The sequence below is a fragment of the Erythrolamprus reginae genome, chromosome 2 (assembly GCF_031021105.1).
Source record: "Erythrolamprus reginae isolate rEryReg1 chromosome 2, rEryReg1.hap1, whole genome shotgun sequence".
NCBI lineage: Eukaryota > Metazoa > Chordata > Lepidosauria > Squamata > Dipsadidae > Erythrolamprus > Erythrolamprus reginae.
Genome location: NC_091951.1, coordinates 352,120,842 through 352,139,756, shown reverse-complemented (window position 1 = coordinate 352,139,756; position 18,915 = coordinate 352,120,842). Strand labels below are relative to the sequence as shown.

General features: G+C 46.6%; 1 protein-coding gene across 1 annotated transcript in view; it reads right to left on the bottom strand.

Moving 5' to 3' along the window:
- Positions 1-1,207: 1,207 nt before the first annotated feature.
- Positions 1,208-18,915, bottom strand: part of LOC139162827 (NACHT, LRR and PYD domains-containing protein 3-like) — a 30,731-nt gene continuing 13,023 nt past the window's right edge. Inside the window, exons 3-7 of the mRNA XM_070743650.1 lie at positions 15,518-17,201; positions 12,628-12,798; positions 9,413-9,577; positions 3,873-4,043; positions 1,208-1,770 (exon numbers count right to left, since the gene is read on the bottom strand). Coding sequence (XP_070599751.1) covers positions 1,641-1,770; positions 3,873-4,043; positions 9,413-9,577; positions 12,628-12,798; positions 15,518-17,201 — 2,321 coding nt within the window. The 3' untranslated portion in view covers positions 1,208-1,640. The remainder of the gene's footprint in view (positions 1,771-3,872; positions 4,044-9,412; positions 9,578-12,627; positions 12,799-15,517; positions 17,202-18,915) is intronic.

Genomic DNA, 18,915 nt, shown 5'->3' with positions numbered 1-18,915 from the left:
TTAAATGTTTAATGTGGTGGGGTATGATTGATTGTCTGGTGGTGGGATCACTGAGCACATGTTATATGTTGTGTGTGTGTGTTTTATATTATAAAAATCAATAAAAATATTAATTAAAAAAAAGATATTCCACACGGCCATGTCCAGGCGGGGGTTCCTCAACTCTGGTGCTACCAGTGCACTATCAGAGACTGGCATGGGCGAACGCACATTTGGCGGGTGTGCAATGGTGCAAGATTTGGCTTCTACCCAAGCTCTGGAAGCAAAATCTCACACAAGGACACTGATTTTGGGTGGTTTTTTTGCTTCACGGAAGCAAAAACCCACTGAAAATTGGCAAAATCTCATGCGCACAAGCATCCTCATGTGAGATTTCACTTCCGGTACATGCACAGACGCCAAAGCTTGCATGGGCACATGTGCGCATGTGTCAGGGATGCGTAACTGTATGCACAGTTCCATTTTCCCTACCGGAACGCCGTCCCCCACGTCCCCCCAGGAACCCATTACTGGGCCCATGTCCCACAGAAGGCCACCAGAATCTCATAGTCAGGCATGTGAATTGGCTGTAGATTTGGGATGCAGCAAGTACGGTGTTCCCTCGCCACTTTGCGGTTCACCTTTCACAGACTTGGTGCATCGTGGGGTTTTTGCTGCAATTTTCAGGCTGATTTAGTTGCTCCACAGAAGAGGAGAAGCAGCAGTAGTAGCAGCTCCTGGTCTGCGCGGGAGGAGAGCAAAGCCTCCCTCGAAAAATAAAGGAATGCCCGAGCTGTCTTCCCACTGCCGACACACCACATCGTCCAACCACTCCCATCACTTTCCTCCCTGCTGTCTCCCCACCCCTGTCAGGTCTGGATTGCCAGGCGGTTCTTCGGCTGAACGCGAAAGCAGGGTGATGGGAGTTCTAGCGCTGCCCTAGAATTCCTACGGGTCTCGACTGCCCTGCTACGGGAGAATCTCACTTCCTTCGTCGTGGCGGGACCTCAGTGGTAGCGCAATAATACTGTTTTCGCCCCTATAGTCGCTTCTTGCTCCAGAGAAAGTTTTATTGAATCGTATGGTGTTAAAATGTTACCCAAAATACATTTTAGGATTCCTTTTATTGTGCAAACCTAAAACTTACTGTTTTACCTTTACAGTGTTCCCTCACCACTTTGCAAAAATCGCTTACTGTTTTATATTTACAGTATTCACTGTACACTACTTTGTGGATTATTTATTTATTTATTCAATTTTTATGCTGCCCTTCTCCTTAGACTCAGGGCGGCTTACAACATGTTAGCAATAGCACTTTTTTAACAGAGCCATCCTATTGCCCACACAATCCGGGTCCTCATTTGACCCACCTCGGAAGGATGGAAGGCTGAGTCAACCTTGAGCCGGTGATGAGATTTGAACCGCTGACCTTCAGATCTACAAGTCAGCTTCAGTGGCCTGCAGTACAGCACTCTACCTGCTGCGCCACCCCGGATTTGCGTTTATCGCGGTTGGTCCTGGAATGTAACACCCGCGATAAACAAGGGAACACTGCAATGCAAAAGCTGAGCTGGCCTTGGAAGATGTCCACACCTGCCACCCATTTCACCAAGCTTCCAATCCCTGAGAAGGCACAAGGAAAGCAGGTGTGAGCTCCACCGTTACTCTTCGGTGCCTGGGAAGCGGGGGAAATCCGGAGGATAGTAGGAGGTGAAACCTAAGCCAGGATGCCTCGCACAAGCTGCCTCCAGTTTCACCTTCGTGTTTCGGTTGAGCGATTTCATTGTAAGCCTGGAAGGAGAAGAAACAAACCGAAGCATCAGAATTGGGACACCGCCCGGCTCATAAATGGGCTTGTGGATTGGAGGTCAAGCTCTTCTCCAAAGAACCTGAGGGCAGGACAAGAAGCAATGGATGGAAACTGATCAAGGAGAGAAGCAACTTAGAACTAAGGAGGAATGTCCTGACAATTATAATGAATGAGTTGAATGGCTTGCCTCCAGTAGTTGTGGGTGCTCCATCACTGGAGGTTTTTAAGAAGAGAATTGACAACCACTTGTCTTACATGGTATCAGATCTTCTGCTTGAGCAGGAGTTTCGACTGGAAGACCTCCAAAGTCCCTTCCAATTCTGTTATTCTGTTACTCTATACACAGCCATTCTGTTATTCTATTCTGTTACCCTGTTCTGTTACTTTGTTACTCTTACTCTTATTCTCTTACTCTATTATTCTGTTATTTTATTCTGTTACTCTGTTATTCTATTACTCTATTATTTGGTTATTCTATTCTGTTACTCTATTATTCGGTTACTCTATTCTGTTATTTTGATAATTATTTTGTTACTCTATTATTCTCTTACTCTGTTATTCTCTTACTCTTATTCTGTTACTCTTATTCTATTATTCTGTTACTCTATTATTCTGTTACTCTTATTCTGTTACTCTATTATTCTGTTATTCTCTTACTCTTATTCTGTTACTCTTATTCTATTATTCTGTTACTCTATTATTCTGTTACTCTTATTCTGTTACTCTATTATTCTGTTATTCTCTTACTCTATTATTTTCTTACTCTTATTCTGTTATTCTGTTATTCTATATATTATTCTGTTACTCTATTATCCTGTTACTCTTGTTTTGTTACTCTTACTCTGTTACTCTATTATTCTATTATCCTGTTATCCTGTTACTCTGTTATTTTGTTATTCTGTTGTTCTGTTATGTCGAGAGTCATGTTGAAAGAGGTCAGGCTTTGGGGCTTTGGGGCAAAGGTGCCAATTCTGACAGCTTGCAGATCATCAGGTGTCCATTGTTGTGAGCTGAAGGGTAGATGGCGGCAACTGCAGAGCAGGGCAGCATAAACCCATGAGCCATATGGCCTCATTTTGGAAATAACATGGGCATTGTCCCACCAGCCAGGGGCTTGGGAGCTCTCTTGACAAAACATTATGCGGAGATTAAATCATCTTTATTTCTGTAGCAGCTCTAGGGAGGCTGGAATTTCATTCGAGTTGTTGAAACGTGGAACTCACTACCAGACTCTGTTGTATCATCCCCTAACTCCCAACACTTTACCCTTAGACTATCTACGGTTGACCTCATCATGTTCCTAAGAGGTCAGTAAGGGACGAGTACAAGTGCACTAGAGTGCCTACCGTCTCCTGTCCTAGAGTCTCTCTTATATCTCATATATCTTCCATCTCTTCTATCCCTTATATATTTTCTGCTATTCTCTCTAGTTATATTTTATTCCTACATTTTCTCTTCTATTCACTCTTTGATACATTCTACTCGTATATATCCTCTATAGCCTTCATTGTGTATTGGACAAAACAAACAAAGAAATAAATAAATAAATAAAAATAAAATAAAACTTGTCTGGTCTGAGAGAGGAGAGCCAACTTAGGATGGCAAAGATGTTGTCCCTGTTCCCACTCAAAGGACTTTATTTTGGTCATTGACCATGCAAAAAAAAAATGAGGTCAGCAGATGCCAAAACGTTGAAGATGAGAGCACCATTCCCAATGATAACAGAACAACAGAGTTGGAAAGGACGGGGACGTCAAACTATTTTCCCACTTCCCTGGGAGAACTTCACACTTTGTCAGGCTGAATCCAGCATTTTGAGTTGGAGACTATGGCTTGCCACAAGCAGACTAGTGCCATGGGAATTGGGGAGGGGTGGTTGCATGAGAGGGAAAGATACTAGCCACAACAAATTCTTTCCAGAAGATTCAAGGCCATCCTTTGTTCAACACCAGCCGGAAGTACAGGGCAGGATCGTAGACGTTGAGAGAACCAGAGCAGTCCACATGATGAACTTGTGGGTGTGGGGACGAAGGATGATGACAGTTCGTATCTAACATGGCTCGGTTAATAAATTGGAACTTACGTCAACTTTTGAAGCTTACAGCGTTTTTGTTTCAACCCTTGGCACAGCTGCCTGACCCCTTCGTCCCCCAGGCTGTTATCGCCCAGGTTCAGCTCCAAGAGGGTCTCGCTGGTTTCCAAGACAGAGGCCAGGTCTTCACAGGCACCAGAGGTCAGGCCACAAGAGAGTAAGCTGCAATGGAAGACAAGCACACCCGTGGCCCCATCACGCTTCGAAGATTAGAACATCCCTCACTGGGTTGTCACACAGATCTAACCAGGTCTGTGTATAGCATAGCATTTTAGACTTATATACCACTTCACAGTGCTTTACACAGCCCTCTCTAAGTGGTTTTCAGAGAGTCAGCATATATTGCCCCCCAAAATCTGGGTCCTTGTTTACCGACCTTGGAAGGACGGAAGGCTGAGTCAACTTTGAGCCTGGTGAGATTTGATCCACCAAACTGCTGCAGCCGGTGATCAGCAGAAGTACTTCACAAATGTAAATCAAAGCAATGTCTCCCCCCCACAAAGCAATTCATAAGATAACAGCACACACACTTGCTTCCCAGCCAAAGGTCTACTCACAAGATTAACCCTATAAATGTCCAGTATTGAATCCAGGTTTATCAGGCAAAAACACTCTTCCCAGGCTTTTCTCCTCCGGAGACATGAACATTGACTTCTTGCAAAGAGCACCCTCTAAACTTCTCCCCTTAAATACTCTCGGGGAGTGCTGACTATGCACAGCTGTGCTCACTTCTTCTTTCTGATCTTTCTCAATTACTCCTGCTGGTGCCTCATCCTTCTCACTCAAACATTCAGGATCTGGTCCTTCATCTCCTTGTCCTCAAACCCTGGCAAAGCCCCAGTTGGGGGATCTATAGCCTCTGTAGGGTCCTCAACCCCAGACTCTCCCTCCTCTTCCGGCTCGCTCTCTGACTCCTCTGGCAGACACACAGGCTGGTCTTGCCCAGATGGCCCTGGCTCATGAGGCTCAAAGTCCGCGGCCAGAGAGCCTGGCTGCAAGCCAACCACAACACTTCCTTCCTTCCTTCCTTCCTTCCTTCCTTCCATCCTTCCTTCCGTCCTTCCTTCCATCCATCCATCCATCCTTCGTTCCTTCCTATCTTGCTTCCTTCCTTCCTATCTTCCTTCCTTCCTTCTTTCCTTCCTTCCTATCTTCCTTCCTTCTTTCCTTCCTTCCTTCCTATCTTCCTTTCCTTCTTTCCTTCCTTCCTTCCTTCCTATCTTCCTTCCTTCCTTCCTATCTTCCTTCCTTCCTTATTTCCTATCTTCCTTCCTTCCTTCCTTCCTTCTTCCTTCCTCCCTCCCATCCCTCTCATTACCTGTTGTTGTTTCCCCCAACCCCAAAATCTTCAACCTTACATTATCTACAATTGACCTCTCCCCTTTTCTAAGGGCCTTTTCTAAGGGCCGTGCATAAGTGCACTTATGTGCCTAATGTCCCTGTCCTACTGTCTTATTATCCTTTCTATTACTACATTCTACTTATGTTATGTTATGTTAATATATACTATAATACTATATTTGTTTGACAAATAAATAAATAATAATAAATAATAATAGCAATAACATTTAGACTTATATACCACTTCACAGTGTTTTCCAGCCTTCTCTAAGCAGTTTACAGAGAGTAAGAACATTGCCCCCAACAATCTGGGTCCTCATTTTACCCATTTTACTCAGAAGGATGGAAGGTTGAGTCAACCTGGAGCCTACTATCTGACAGTCTCAAAATAGGTGAACAGTGCAGTCAGGCGGTAGGGAAAGCAAGTAGGATGCTTGGCTGCATAGCTAGAGGTATAACAAGCAGGAAGAGGAAGATTATGATCCCGCTATATATAGAGTGCTGGTGAGACCCCATTTGGAATACAGTGATCCCTCGAGTTTCGCGATCTCGATCTTCGCGAAATGCTATACAGTGATCCCCCGCTCGTTGCGAGGGTTCCGTTCCAGGACCCCCCGCAACGAGCGGGTTTTTGCGAAGTAGCGCTGCGGAAGTAAAAACACCATCTGCGCATGTGCAGGTGATGTTTTTAACTTCCGCAGCGCTAGCGAGGAGCCGAAGATTGGGGGCGGCGGGGCTGTTTTAAAAGGTCCCCGCCGACATGGGGGGCTCGCTAGCACCCCCCGAACCCCCAACCCAGGTTTGGGGGGGTGCTAGCGAGCCCCCCCTGTCGGCGGGGACCTTTTAAAACACCCGCGCGGCTTTCCAATGAGTCCCGAAGACACGTTTGTCTTCGGGACTCATTGGAAAGCTCCGATCGTTTTAAAACAGTTGCGCCGTTCTCCGCTGACTCCTAAAGCGGGGTGCGAAATGACTTGGAGGAATGTGAAGCTGAAACCGGCCGATTTGGACTTCCCATTCCTCCAAGTCACTTCGCCGCTCGTGTCCTGGCTAAACCGGGCAGCAGGAGACAGGCTTTGAGTTTTGGCTGCGGGGCGAGGGAGTTAGGAAAGTCCTACTTCTCCCCCCGCAGCCAAGCGAAAGGAGCTCGGGCATTGTTCTCCGGACCCCACCCGCAGCCTGGAGAGGGAAAGGGCCGCCGCGGGGCTGAGCGGGCGGGGTCCGGAGAACAATGCCTGGCGCCGCGCTCCGATGCCTGAGCTCCTTTCACCTGCGGCTCCCAGCCCACCGCCTCGCTGGTTGGCTTCTCCTCCTGCTCAGCCTCGCCTCGGCCTTTGTGCGCGGCTTGTCCCGACAGCCCCCCACCCCAGCACTTTGAATCCAGCAGCTTCTGCTGGATACGGGCGGTGGGTGGGACGAGCGGCGCGGAAGCCAGGGGCTGTGGCAGCTCGCCCCCCCATCGCCCGTATCCAGCAGAAGCTGCTGGATTCAAAGTGCTTGGGTGGGGGGCTGTCGGGACAAGCCGCGCACAAAGGCCGAGGCGAGGCTGAGCAGGAGGAGAAGCCAACCAGCGAGGCGGTGGGCTGGGAGCCGCAGGTGAAAGAAGCTCGGGCATCGGAGCGCGGTGCCAGGCATTGTTCTCCGGACCCCGCCCGCAGCCTGGAGAGGGAAAGGGCCACCGCGGGGCTGAGCGGGCGGGGTTCGGAGAACAATGTCCAAGCTCCTTTCGCCTGCGGCTCCCAGCCCACCGCCTGTCTCCTGCTGCCCGGTTTAGCCAGGACACGAGCGGCGAAATGACTTGGAGGAATGTGAAGCTGAAACCGGCCGGTTTCAGCTTCACATTCCTCCAAGTCATTTCGCCGCCCCCCAATCTTCGGCTCCTCAGCGGCGAGCGAGCGAAGCCAAGCCGGCAGCAATGTCGCCGCCGCTGCAGCCAACGCGCGCTACGATCTTCCGGGCCAGCCAGGCTCAGCGGATCAAGCCCGGCTCCTCTCGGCCCAGCATCCCGGGCCAAGCGGCTGCCTTCCGTGACTGAGCCTGGCTGGCCCGGAAGATCGTAGCGCGCGTTGGCTGCAGCGGCGGCGACATTGCTGCCGGCTTGGCTTCGCTCGCCGCGCCGCCCCCCAATCTTCGGCTCCTCAGCGGCGAGCGAGCGAAGCCAAGCCGGCAGCAATGTCGCCGCCGCTGCAGCCAACGCGCGCTACGATCTTCCGGGCCAGCCAGGCTCAGCGGATCAAGCCCGGCTCCTCTCGGCCCAGCATCCCGGGCCAAGCGGCTGCCTTCCGTGACTGTGCCTGGCTGGCCCGGAAGATCGTAGCGCGCGTTGGCTGCAGCGGCGGCGACATTGCTGCCGGCTTGGCTTCGCTCGCCGCTGCAGCCAACGCGCGCTACGATCTTCCGGGCCAGCCAGGCTCAGTCACGGAAGGCAGCTGCTTGGCCCAGGATGCTGGGCTGAAAGAAGCCGGGCTTGAAGATCGCAGCGCGCGTTGGCTGCGGTGGCGAGGGCTTGCGATGGAGGGTGGAGGAAGCGGCCATGGGAGGGCGAGCTGCCTCAGGGAGGAGGATCGGGCGGGACCAGGTGGGGGCTGGAATTTCTCCGCCAGGGCGAAGGGCGGGCGAGCGGTGAAGGGCGGGCGAGCGGGTGCTGGGGAGGGCTTCTCGCCCTCCCGCCAGCAAGAGGGGGAGCGAACGGCGTGGGCAGGCGAAGGGCGGGCGAGCGGCAGCGAGGAGTTTGCATGGGCGGTGGGGAAACTCCTCGCTGATGCCAGCAAGAGGGGGAAGACCCAGGGAAGCCGCCCAGCAGCTGATCTCCCGGTTGCCATCTACGCATGCGTGCCCATAGAAAAAAAAAGGGCACGCATGCGTACATGGTATTTTGACTTCCGGGTTGAAAAATCGCAAAGTACCCTGTTCGCAATGGTCGGGGACGCAATAAACGGGGGATCACTGTATCGTGATTTTTAAAAAAATATTAATTTTTAAAAAACCACTTCTGGGTTTGGCTTCGGGAGTCAGCTGGGAAGCAGCGCGGCTGTTTTAAAAGGTCGCAGCCGGCCTGGGGGTCTTCCCAGCACTCCCCCGAACCCCCAACCTGGGTCTTCCCGGCCGCCCACGCAAAGGGGAAACCCCGGCTCCTCGCTGATGCCCACCGCTCGCCCGCCCGCCAGCAAGAGGGGGAAGACCCAGGGAAGGTTCCTTCGGCCGCCCAGCAGCTGATCTGCTCGGTAGCGCAGCAGCAGCGAGGAGCCGAATCGGGGTTTCCCCTTTGTGTGGGCAGCGGGGAACGCAAACTCCACCATCTACACATGCGCGGCCATAGAAAAAAGGGCGCGCATGCGCAGATGGTGTTTTTACTTCCACAACCCTACATCGCGAAAAATCGATTATCGCGAGGGGTCTTGGAACGGAACCCTCGCGATAATAGAGGGATCACTGTACAGTACTGTGTTCAGTTCTGGAGACCTCACCTACAAAAAGATATTGACAAAATTGAATGGGTCCAAAGACGGACTACAAGAATGGTGGAAGGTCTTAAGCATAAAACGTATCAGGAAAGACTTAATGAACTCAATCTGTCTAGTCTGGAGAACAGAAGGAAAAGGGGGGACATGATCGAAACATTTAAATATGTCAAAGGGTTAAATAAGGCCCAGGAGGGAAGTGTTTTTAATAGGAAAGTGAACCCAAGAACAAGGGGACACAATCTGAGGTTAGTTGGGGGAAAGATCAAAAGCAACATGAGAAAATATTATTTTACTGAAAGAGTAGTAGATCCTTGGAACAAACTTCCAGCAGACGTGGTAGATAAATCCACAGTAACTGAATTTAAACATGCTGTGATAAACATATATCCATTCTAAGATAAATTACAGAAAATAGTATAAGGGCAGACTATATGGACCATGAGGTCTTTTTCTGCCGTCAGTCTTCTATGTTTCTATGTTTCTACTGAGGCTACTTCCATCTGCCAAACTGCTGGCAGCCGATGATCAGCAGAAGTATAATCTAATAAATACAAATCTAATAAATAAATAAATAGATAAAATAAAGTAGCTGGCAGTACTGCACTCTAACCACTGCGCCACCGAAGCTCCCAGAATTCCAGATTGCAATCTGAGTCAACCCATTCTCCAAGGAATCAGAAGGCGGGACAAGAGGCAATGGATGGAAACTCATCAAGGGCCACTTACCTGAGTCTCTGAAGCTGAGAAGAGGGGAGCCCCAGGCACAGCTGCTTTGCTCCCCAGTCGCCCAGGGGGTTCGCTCCCAGGTCAAGCTCCCGAAGGGAAGAACCGGATTCCAGGACTTTGGAAAGGAGCTGGCAGACGGCAGCTGTGAGGTTGCAGGAGGGCAGCCTGTAGAAGATGGAGAATTGGGGGAGTGGAGGAAGGATTTGTGCCGGGATTGTAGAATCATAGAATCTGTTAGGACACTGTCCAGAACTGTTGGTTTGGCAATATATTGGCTGCAGGTATTGCAGACTTCCACAAGAGGGAGCTGGCGTTTATAGCTTATTTCTCTGAATCATCCTCTCTGTTTCTCTTTGTCTGGCTACTCACTGTTAGGTTTGCTCTACATTTTCTCTGCAATCTCTCAGTATTGTAGTCATGTATTATAGCTAAAATGTGTTTAGCCTTGATACCTTTGTTTACTGATTATGACAAAGACAACTGGTAAAAAAGACTATGTACTTGCTAATATTTGGATTGTTACTCTGACTATTATTATTATTATTATTATTATTATTATTACTACTACTACTATTATTATTATTATTATTATTATTATTATTATTATATGCTGCAACGTAATGCCTGTCAATGACTACTTCAGCTTCAACCGCAACAACACAAGAGCACGCAACAAATTCAAACTTAATATTAATCGCTCCAAGCTTGACTGTAAAAAATATGACTTTAGCAATCGAGTTGTCGAAGCATGGAACTCATTACCGGACTCTGTGGTGTCAACTCCTAACCCCCAACATTTCTCCCTTAGAATATCCACGATTGACCTCTCCAGGTTCCTAAGAGGTCAGTAAGGGGCGTGCATAAGTGCACTAGTCTGCCTTTCGTCCCCTGTCCAACTGTCTCTCCTTATCTCATATATCATCCATCTTTTCTTCCTTTCATATATCTTCTCTACTTTTATATCTTTTCTTTATATATAATACTTCATGTCTATCCTCTTCAACATGTATTGTGTATTAGACAAAATAAATAAATAAATTATGTGCAGGACTTTAGACTGTTTATCTGAATATGTTATTTCTCAAAGTAATTTTTAATGCAAATTAGTATATCTTTGTGTGGCTGAGTAGTTATTCACAACTAATCTCAATCTAAACATTTCTGTATGTGCACAACCTTGGTAAACAAGGTAGGTAGACAGACAGACAGACAGACAGGCAGGCAGGCAGAGATAGATAGATAGATAGATAGATAGATAGATAGATAGATAGATAGATAGATAGATAGATAGATAGATAGCAATAGCTACACTGCTTCACACTGGTTTACAGAGTCAGCCTCTTGCCCCCAACAATCTGGGTCCTCATTTTACCCATCTCGGGTGGAAGGGTGAGTCAACTTTAAGCCTGGTGAGATTCGAACTGCTGAATTGCAGTCAGCAGTCAGTCAGTAGCCTTCACTCTCCCCCTGGCCCATGTTGTTTTGGTGTATGTGATTGTGTGCTTGTTTTTTATATATATTGGGGTTGCTTTTATGAATTTTTAAACCTAAAACTGTAATTAGATTGGTAAATATTAGATTTGTCACTATGTACTGTTTTTGCCATTGTTGTGAGCCGCCCCGAGTCTGCGGAGAGGGGCGGCATATAAATCCAATAAATCTAATCTAATCTTCACTCTAACCACTGTTCCACTGCGTCTCATATAATTCATTCTCATAGTTTCAAATCTAGTCCATTTTACCAACTTTAAAATATTGTTCAGCATTACTTATATATATACCAGGGTGATCTGACATAAAAAACTGAGCTGAAAGGGATCAGATCTGATGGCCTAGAGGTTAATTCTCTGCCTTACAAGGCAGAAGCTGCCAGATCAAGTCCCAGTAAGGGTGTGGCTTGCTGATGAGGCCAGAACAAGGCCGAAATGGTGCCATCCTAGTCTCCCTTAATTTTAATAATTAAGCAAAAAAAAATGTGATACACACACACACACACACACACACACTTATTTATACATACAAAGCTAACTTAAAGCTTTCATTCCATTGAAATGAAATTCAGCCATGGGTACACAAACCATGGTTTATTGGCAGCGATGGGTTCTATCTTACCTTGCCATCAGTTAGCTTCTTCTTGCACTGCCTGGCCATGCCACGCAGGTGCGCGCACATAAGCAGTGCCAAAAACTCAGCTTCTGCCCATGTGCAGAAGCCAAAAACAAGATGGTGGCACCTATGGGCCTCCATTAGAGCCAGTTCATGGGCCAAAATCTTATGTGCGCATCCTCTCACAAGATTTCATTTCCCGTGCAGAAGCCAAATCTCACTTAGACGCACGGGTGCAGCTCCTTTTTCATTAACGGTACGTAGTGTGGCACACACTGTTCTGTGCATGGCCCTTGGAGCAAACCCACCAACTCAAAAGTCCCTTATGTCATGGTAAAATCACACTCTTTATTGATAAAAGCAGACAAAGCAAAAAGCAGATTTGAATGTCAAGGAAAAAGGGAGTTATTTCTCTCTCCGGAGTGAAGCATCAACAAAGTCTGGGAAAGGCGCCAAACCAGGCCTCAATGGCATTACTTAGATAACAAAGTCCTTTTATCATTCAAGAGTATAAATCAGCTCATTGAAATCCCAGGCAAAAATCATCCAGAAGGCAGAAATCATGGTTTTGAAACCTTTTTCAGGCACGCCCCCACTTTAAAACCTCTTCAATGAACGGCATTGAATCCCCACACCCAATTACCCAAAATCCTTTGCCTTTATACTGCCTGGAGGTGACATCATATCCCCAAAGAGGCTAAAGCTGTAAGCTAACACCTTTTACTATGCAATTCCTCTTGCCTTCTCAGCAATCTTTTATATTGGGGGTCTATCCACTCACTTTCCACTCTCATGTCTTCCTCACTCTCTGACTAGGACCACTCCCCCATTGTCACATCAGCCCACTCTGGTGGTTCCTCAGGTTCACTCGGGTGGCTTTCTCCCTCACTCTCATTCTCTGCATCAGCTGGCAACTGCCCTGGTCCAGGGTATCCAGAGGGGCCTGGCTCATCCTCCTCAGAATCTGACCTGACCGTAGGTGGACAAGGAGCACTCACAACACATACCAGGTAGTGACCCATTACTGGTTGGGGGGGATAATGAAGTGGTGTGGGACAAGGGAATGAGACCCTCCTATTTGCTGCCCTCCAGGAGATGAAGCTGCTCACCTGAGGCTTTGAAGTGGGCAGGTGGGCTGAAGCAGCCATTCACACAAGTGGGAGACCCCAGAATCCTCCAGGGGGTTTTCACCCAAGTCCAGACTGGTCAGCCTTGCGTTGGTCATCGCGATGGGTCTCAAGACTTCGCAGGCAGTGGGAGAGAGGCCACAGCGGTTCAGCCTGTAGAAATAGAGAGAGACACAGACACACAAATATTATGGAGGAAATTGGTAGACACAAACACAATCTCCAGGTCAAGCAAGGGTTCATGCTGACCGCCGCTACTGGTGCAGTTGTGTACGCACTTCTGGGTGACCGGTAGGTGTGCACATATGTCTGGTTGGCATGCACACTTTGATGATGATGAAATATTGAGACATAGAAATTATGGGATAAATGGAGTAAGAAAAGATACAGTGAAAGAATAGAAATAGATTAGGGAAGATGATTACACTGTGCCTGGTTGGGTGCATGTGCATTGGAGCAAGATTTGGCTCCTGCACATGCGCAGGAAGCAAATCTTGTGAGAAGACATGCAGGCACATGATATTTTGGCAATATTTTTGCTTCTGCACATGCACAGAAGCAAAAAATCACCAAAATCTCACGCGCCTGTGTGTCTCCACACAAGATCTTGCTTCCTGCACATGGGCAAAAGCCAAATCTCACTCTGATATGCAACCCTGCCCGCCGATCAGCCAAAGCTGTGCGCACAGCTCCATTTTTGCTACCAGAAAACTGTCTCCCCCCATTCCGGTAGCAACACAATGCTGCTCCAGGTAGAAACATAGAAACATAGAAGACTGATGGCAGAAAAAGACCTCCTGGTCCATCTCGTCTGCCCTTATACTATTTCCTGTATTTTATCTTACAATGGATCTATGTTTATCCCAGGCATGTTTAAATTCAGTGACTGTGGATTTACACATCACGTCTGTTGGACGTTTGTTCCAAGGATCTACTACTCTTTCAGTGAAATAATATTTTCTCACGTTGCTTTTGATCTTTCCCCCAACTAACTTCAGATTGTGTCCCCTTGTTCTGGTGTTCACTTTCCTATTAAAAACACTTCCCTCCTGAACCTTATTTAACCCTTTAATATATTTAAATGTTTCGATCATGTCCCCCCTTTTCCTTCTGTCCTCCAGACTATACAGATTGAGTTCATGAAGTATTTCCTGATACGTTTTATGCTTAAGATCTCCCACCATTCTTGTAGCCCGTCTTTGGACCCGTTCAATTTTGTCCATATCTTTTTGTAGGTGAGGTCTCCAGAACTGGACACAGTATTTCAAATGGGGTCTCACCAGTGCTCTATACAGCGGGATCACAATCTCCCTCTTCCTGCTTGTTATACCTCTAGCTATGCAGCCAATGCAGCCAAGCTAGAACAAGAAGCAACAGATGGAAACGAATCAAGAAGAGAGAGAGAGGCGCTAGAATTAAAGAGGAATTTTCCAACAGTGAGAAAAATTCATCAGTGGAAAGGCTTGTCTCCAGAACTACGGCTGCTCCATCACTGGAGGATTTTAAGAGATTGGGGGGAAGCAGAGGTGGGCAGCAGGCAGGACGGGGTGGAAGACAGTTCCACCAGCGGAAATGAAGCTTTGTGCCCAGCTCCAGCTGACTATCCGCACTCCCATCCTCCTCCTCTTCCTCGGAAAGCGGCAGGGAGACCAGCACCGGCAGGAATTGCAGCGGGCTAGCCAGCCTGAGGTGGGGGGGGGGGGTGACCCAGGAAGGAGAGTGTGGGAAACGCGAAGCAAATTGTCACCCCAGAGGGCGACACTGGTGAGGTTGTATGTCGAGGACTTAACAGTTCACTTGAACGATGATGATTGTTCAAGCCACTCCCACCTGGTCACATGACCATCAAGCCACACCCACAGAATAAGCCACACCCACAGTGTGGCAGTAAAAATTCTGGCTGCCCATTACTGGGGGAAAGTATATCTATGGAATGGTAGTGGGTTTCCTACTTGACCAGGGGGGTTATTTATTTATTTATTTATTTATTTATTTATTTATTTATTTATTTATTTATTTATTTATTTATTTATTTATTTATTTATTTAATTTCTTCTTTTAAAATATTTTTATTAATTTTTCCATTTAAAAAGTAAGAAAACACAATAGTAAGTACAGAAAATCAAAGAACTTATTTTGGTCGGTAAGCCACTCCCATCCAGTCACATGATCTTTAAGCCACCACCCCTGGTCACATGATTGTCAAGCCACTCCCACAAAATAAGCCATGGACACAGTGTGGCAGTAAAAATTTTGGCAGTCCATCACTGGACAGTCCAATACAAACCACACATAAACAAACACAAATACACATAACAACTTTTATAACATTTCTACAGTAAATTGCCTTGAGATTAAGTTACAAACAAGGTAAACTGTATTTCCTTTACAGTTTTTATTTAGCTATTAATTAGTATCTTCATGTATATCATTTCTATTCCTTACCTAGCCTTACTTATATATTCGTTTTTCAATTAAGAAATTCACTTTCCTGTACAATTATGATTCTAAATATGTACATTTGTACATCCCCTGTTTTCTTTCTTTCAATCCATTTGTAGAACATATTTCAAACCTCAAAATACTCTGAATCCTCTTTTTTGGTTTAACTCAATTGTTAATTTGTCTAGTTTTGCACATTCTAGATATTTGTTTGTTTGTTTGTTTATCTGTTTATCCATTTATTCATTCATTCATTATTCATTTCTATACCTGGTGGCATACAAGAGTCTTCAGACTCTTGCAGAAGGCAAGGAGGGTGGAGGCTATTTCCTAATTTATTTCCTATTTATTAATTTCCTAATAATGACCTTATTATCTGGTAACCTCAGCCTGCTTCCAATGTTGTGGCCTTGGGTCTCTTTCTACTTACTGGATCTCCGAAGATTTAAAGAATCCTGGCAAAAGTTGTTGGAATCTTTGACGCCCAAGCTGACAGCCAGAGAGACGGACCGAATTCAAAACATCAGTAGCTGACAGGCAAAACGAGAAAGCTTCGAAATCCAGCTTGGTCAAAAGTTGTGTTTTGAGATCCAAATCGTGGATGTTCTTCATTGCTTTCTTGGCAAAGACGGCGTCCTTCATTTCGTATACACAATGGCACAATTCCAACAGAACCTCTTCTCTTTTAAAGGAGTGAGTCTTGGCTTCTTGATCTACCCACCTTAGCAATTCTGCCCAAACCTTAGTCCTCGATAGCTTGAAGGACCAGGATTCTTGAAGAACACTCATCCTTTCCACGTTAGACAAGCCGTAGAGGAAACGAATCAACATAAGATATCTGCTGCTACATTCCTTCTGGTCTCCAAATACTTCACTCAGGTCTTGAGATGTTCTGGTGGTCTCCTCAATGTCCAGCAGGTAGAACAAGGCTGCAAAAAACTCCTGGAAGCTCAGGTGTGTGAATCTGTACAAGGTTTCCACCTGAACATCTCGGTGGAGGACTTTCCTATTCATGGGAGGAGAGTCTGAAGCCAAGTAATAACCCAAGCCATTTTCCTTTAGCTCTTCTTCATGGAAGGCCATTGTTCCATGGAGCAGCCCAACTTTGGCTAAAGAGCATAGGTCTTTCAGGTGGCTTGGCCTGGAATTGGTACCCAAGAAGCTCAAGAGGAGACATAGGTGAATTTCGGTGAGTGTTGCAGTATCGGGGAGATCTTGAAGAAGTTCTGCCAGTGGGTTTTGTTGGAAAACGGAGCCGATAACCCAACAGGTTGCAGGAAGGAAAGACATTCCAAAAAGAGTTTCATTCCTTTGAACCAGTTCAAAGACCTGGTTGGCTTCTTCCTTATTTGGAAAGAACTGGTGGAAATATTCCTTCGTGTGAACAGGTTCAAAGCCCAACACTTCTACCATGAGTGGTGATCTCAGATGCTTCAACAGAAGGCTCACACCCATGGGTCTTGTGGTCACCAAGAGGTGACACCTGGGGAAGATCTTTTTCTTGAGCACACCTATCAACAGGTTGACCACCTCCTGCTTTTGATGGGGATCCTGGTGTAGCCTATCAACCGGCACGTCCGAGAGCTTCAAGTCCTCAATACCATCAACGATGAGGAGGAGGTTGTCTTCGTTGGCCAAAACATCCTTCGTAGAAAGCATTCCTGGAGGACAATTATTGGAGATCAGCTCCATTCCACTCATAAGCTTGGTGCCACATTGAAGTGCGTTGCAAGAGATATAAACAGCATAATCAAACTTGGTCAGCCATAGTTTATCGGATGCCCAGTCCAACATGAATTTCCGCGTGGTTGTGGTTTTGCCTACCCCAGAAGGTCCAAACAACAAGACAGTTTTTGAGTTTTCCCCTTCAGGGTGTGGATGAAATAAATTCTCCAGATCAATTTTCGGGACATTTTCGGGATGGTTCTTCATCTCTCGGTGTTTTCTTTCCGCCGCCAAAGTCTCATGATCTCTTTTGGGCAAATCTGGTCTTCTCTTCAGAAGGACTTCTATGTAGTTTTCTTCGAGGGACATCTTCCGATTGGGGTGCGGGCCAAGTTGAGGAAGGTTTTGAAAAACCTCGCGGATGTGCCGCTTATATTTCTTCCTGAGATCTAAAGAAACACATCGAGAGAAAACATTTCCTGATTCAGTGGTGGAAATTATTTATAGTCCTTGACTTACTCAAACTCAACCCAGACAAGACGGAGTGGCTGTGGGTCTTGCCTCCCAAGAACAATTCCATCTGTCCGTCCATTACCCTGGGGGGAGAATCATTGACCCCCTCAGAGAGAGTTCGCAACTTGGGCATCCTCCTCGATCCACAGCTCACATTAGAGAAACATCTTTCAGCTGTGGCGAGGGGGGCGTTTGCCCAGGTTCGCCTGGTGCACCAGTTGCGGCCCTATTTGGACCGGGAGTCACTGCTCACAGTCACTCATGCCCTCATCACCTCGAGGCTCGACTACTGTAATGCTCTCTACATGGGGCTACCTTTGAAAAGTGTTCGGAAACTTCAGATCGTGCAGAATGCAGCTGCGAGAGCAATCATGGGCTTCTCTAAATATGCCCATATCACACCAACACTCTGCAGTCTGCATTGGTTGCCGATCAGTTTCCGGTCACAATTCAAAGTGTTGGTTATGACCTATAAAGCCCTTCATGGCACCGGACCAGATTACCTCAGGGACCGCCTTCTGCCGCACGAATCCCAGCAGCCAGTTAGGTCCCACAGAGTGGATCTTCTCCGGGTCCCGTTAACTAAACAATGCCGCTTGGCGGGACCCAGAAGAAGAGCCTTCTCTGTGGTGGCCCCAGCCCTCTGGAACCAACTCCCCCCAGAGATTAGAATTGCCCCCACCCTCCTTGCCTTTTGTAAGCTACTTAAATCCCACCTCTGCCGCCAGGCATGGGGGAATTAAGATTTCTTCTCCCCCTAGGCCGTTACAATTGTATGCATGGTATGTCTGTATGTATGTTTGGTTTTGTATATTAAGGGGCTTTAATTCGCTTTTAGTATTGGATTATTATTGTATACTGTTTATGATTGCTGTTAGCTGCCCCGAGTTTTCGGAGAGGGGCGGCATATAAATCCAATAAAACTTGAAACTTGAAACTTACAACAGTTCGCTTAGAGACCAATTCAAAGTTACAACGGCACTGGGAAAAAAGTGACTTCTGGCCATTTTTCACACTTATAGTACCGTTGCAAGGCCACACATGAAAACCTGAATTGATAGATTATTTTGGAATAATATATGAAACACTGATTATTAAGAAAACGTGATATAAACAATGAAAATGAATACAACACAATATGTTTGACTACAGGTGGAGTATCAGGCAAACGTTCATTTATTTAAGTAATGCAACTTAAAAGGTGGAAACTTATTATCTATCTATCTATCTATCTATCTATCTATCTATCTATCTATCTATCTATCTATCTATCTATCTACCTACCTACCTACCTACCTACCTATCTATCTATCTATTAATCAGATTTGTATGCCGCCCCTCTCCGCAGACTCGGGGCGGCTAACAACAACAATAATACAATGTAAACAAATCTAATATTTAAATTAATTTTAAAAACCCCAATTTAAGAAACCAATCATACATACTGACATATCATGCATAAATTTTATAAGCCTAGGGGGAGGGAAAGTCTCAATTCCCCCATGCCTGACGACAGACGTGGGTTTTAAGGAGCTTATGAAAGGCAAGGAGGGTGGGGGCAACTCTGATATCTGGGGGGAGTTGGTTCCAAAGGATCAGGGCCGCCACAGAGAAGGCTCTTCCCCTGGGTCCCGCCAAGCGGCATTGTTT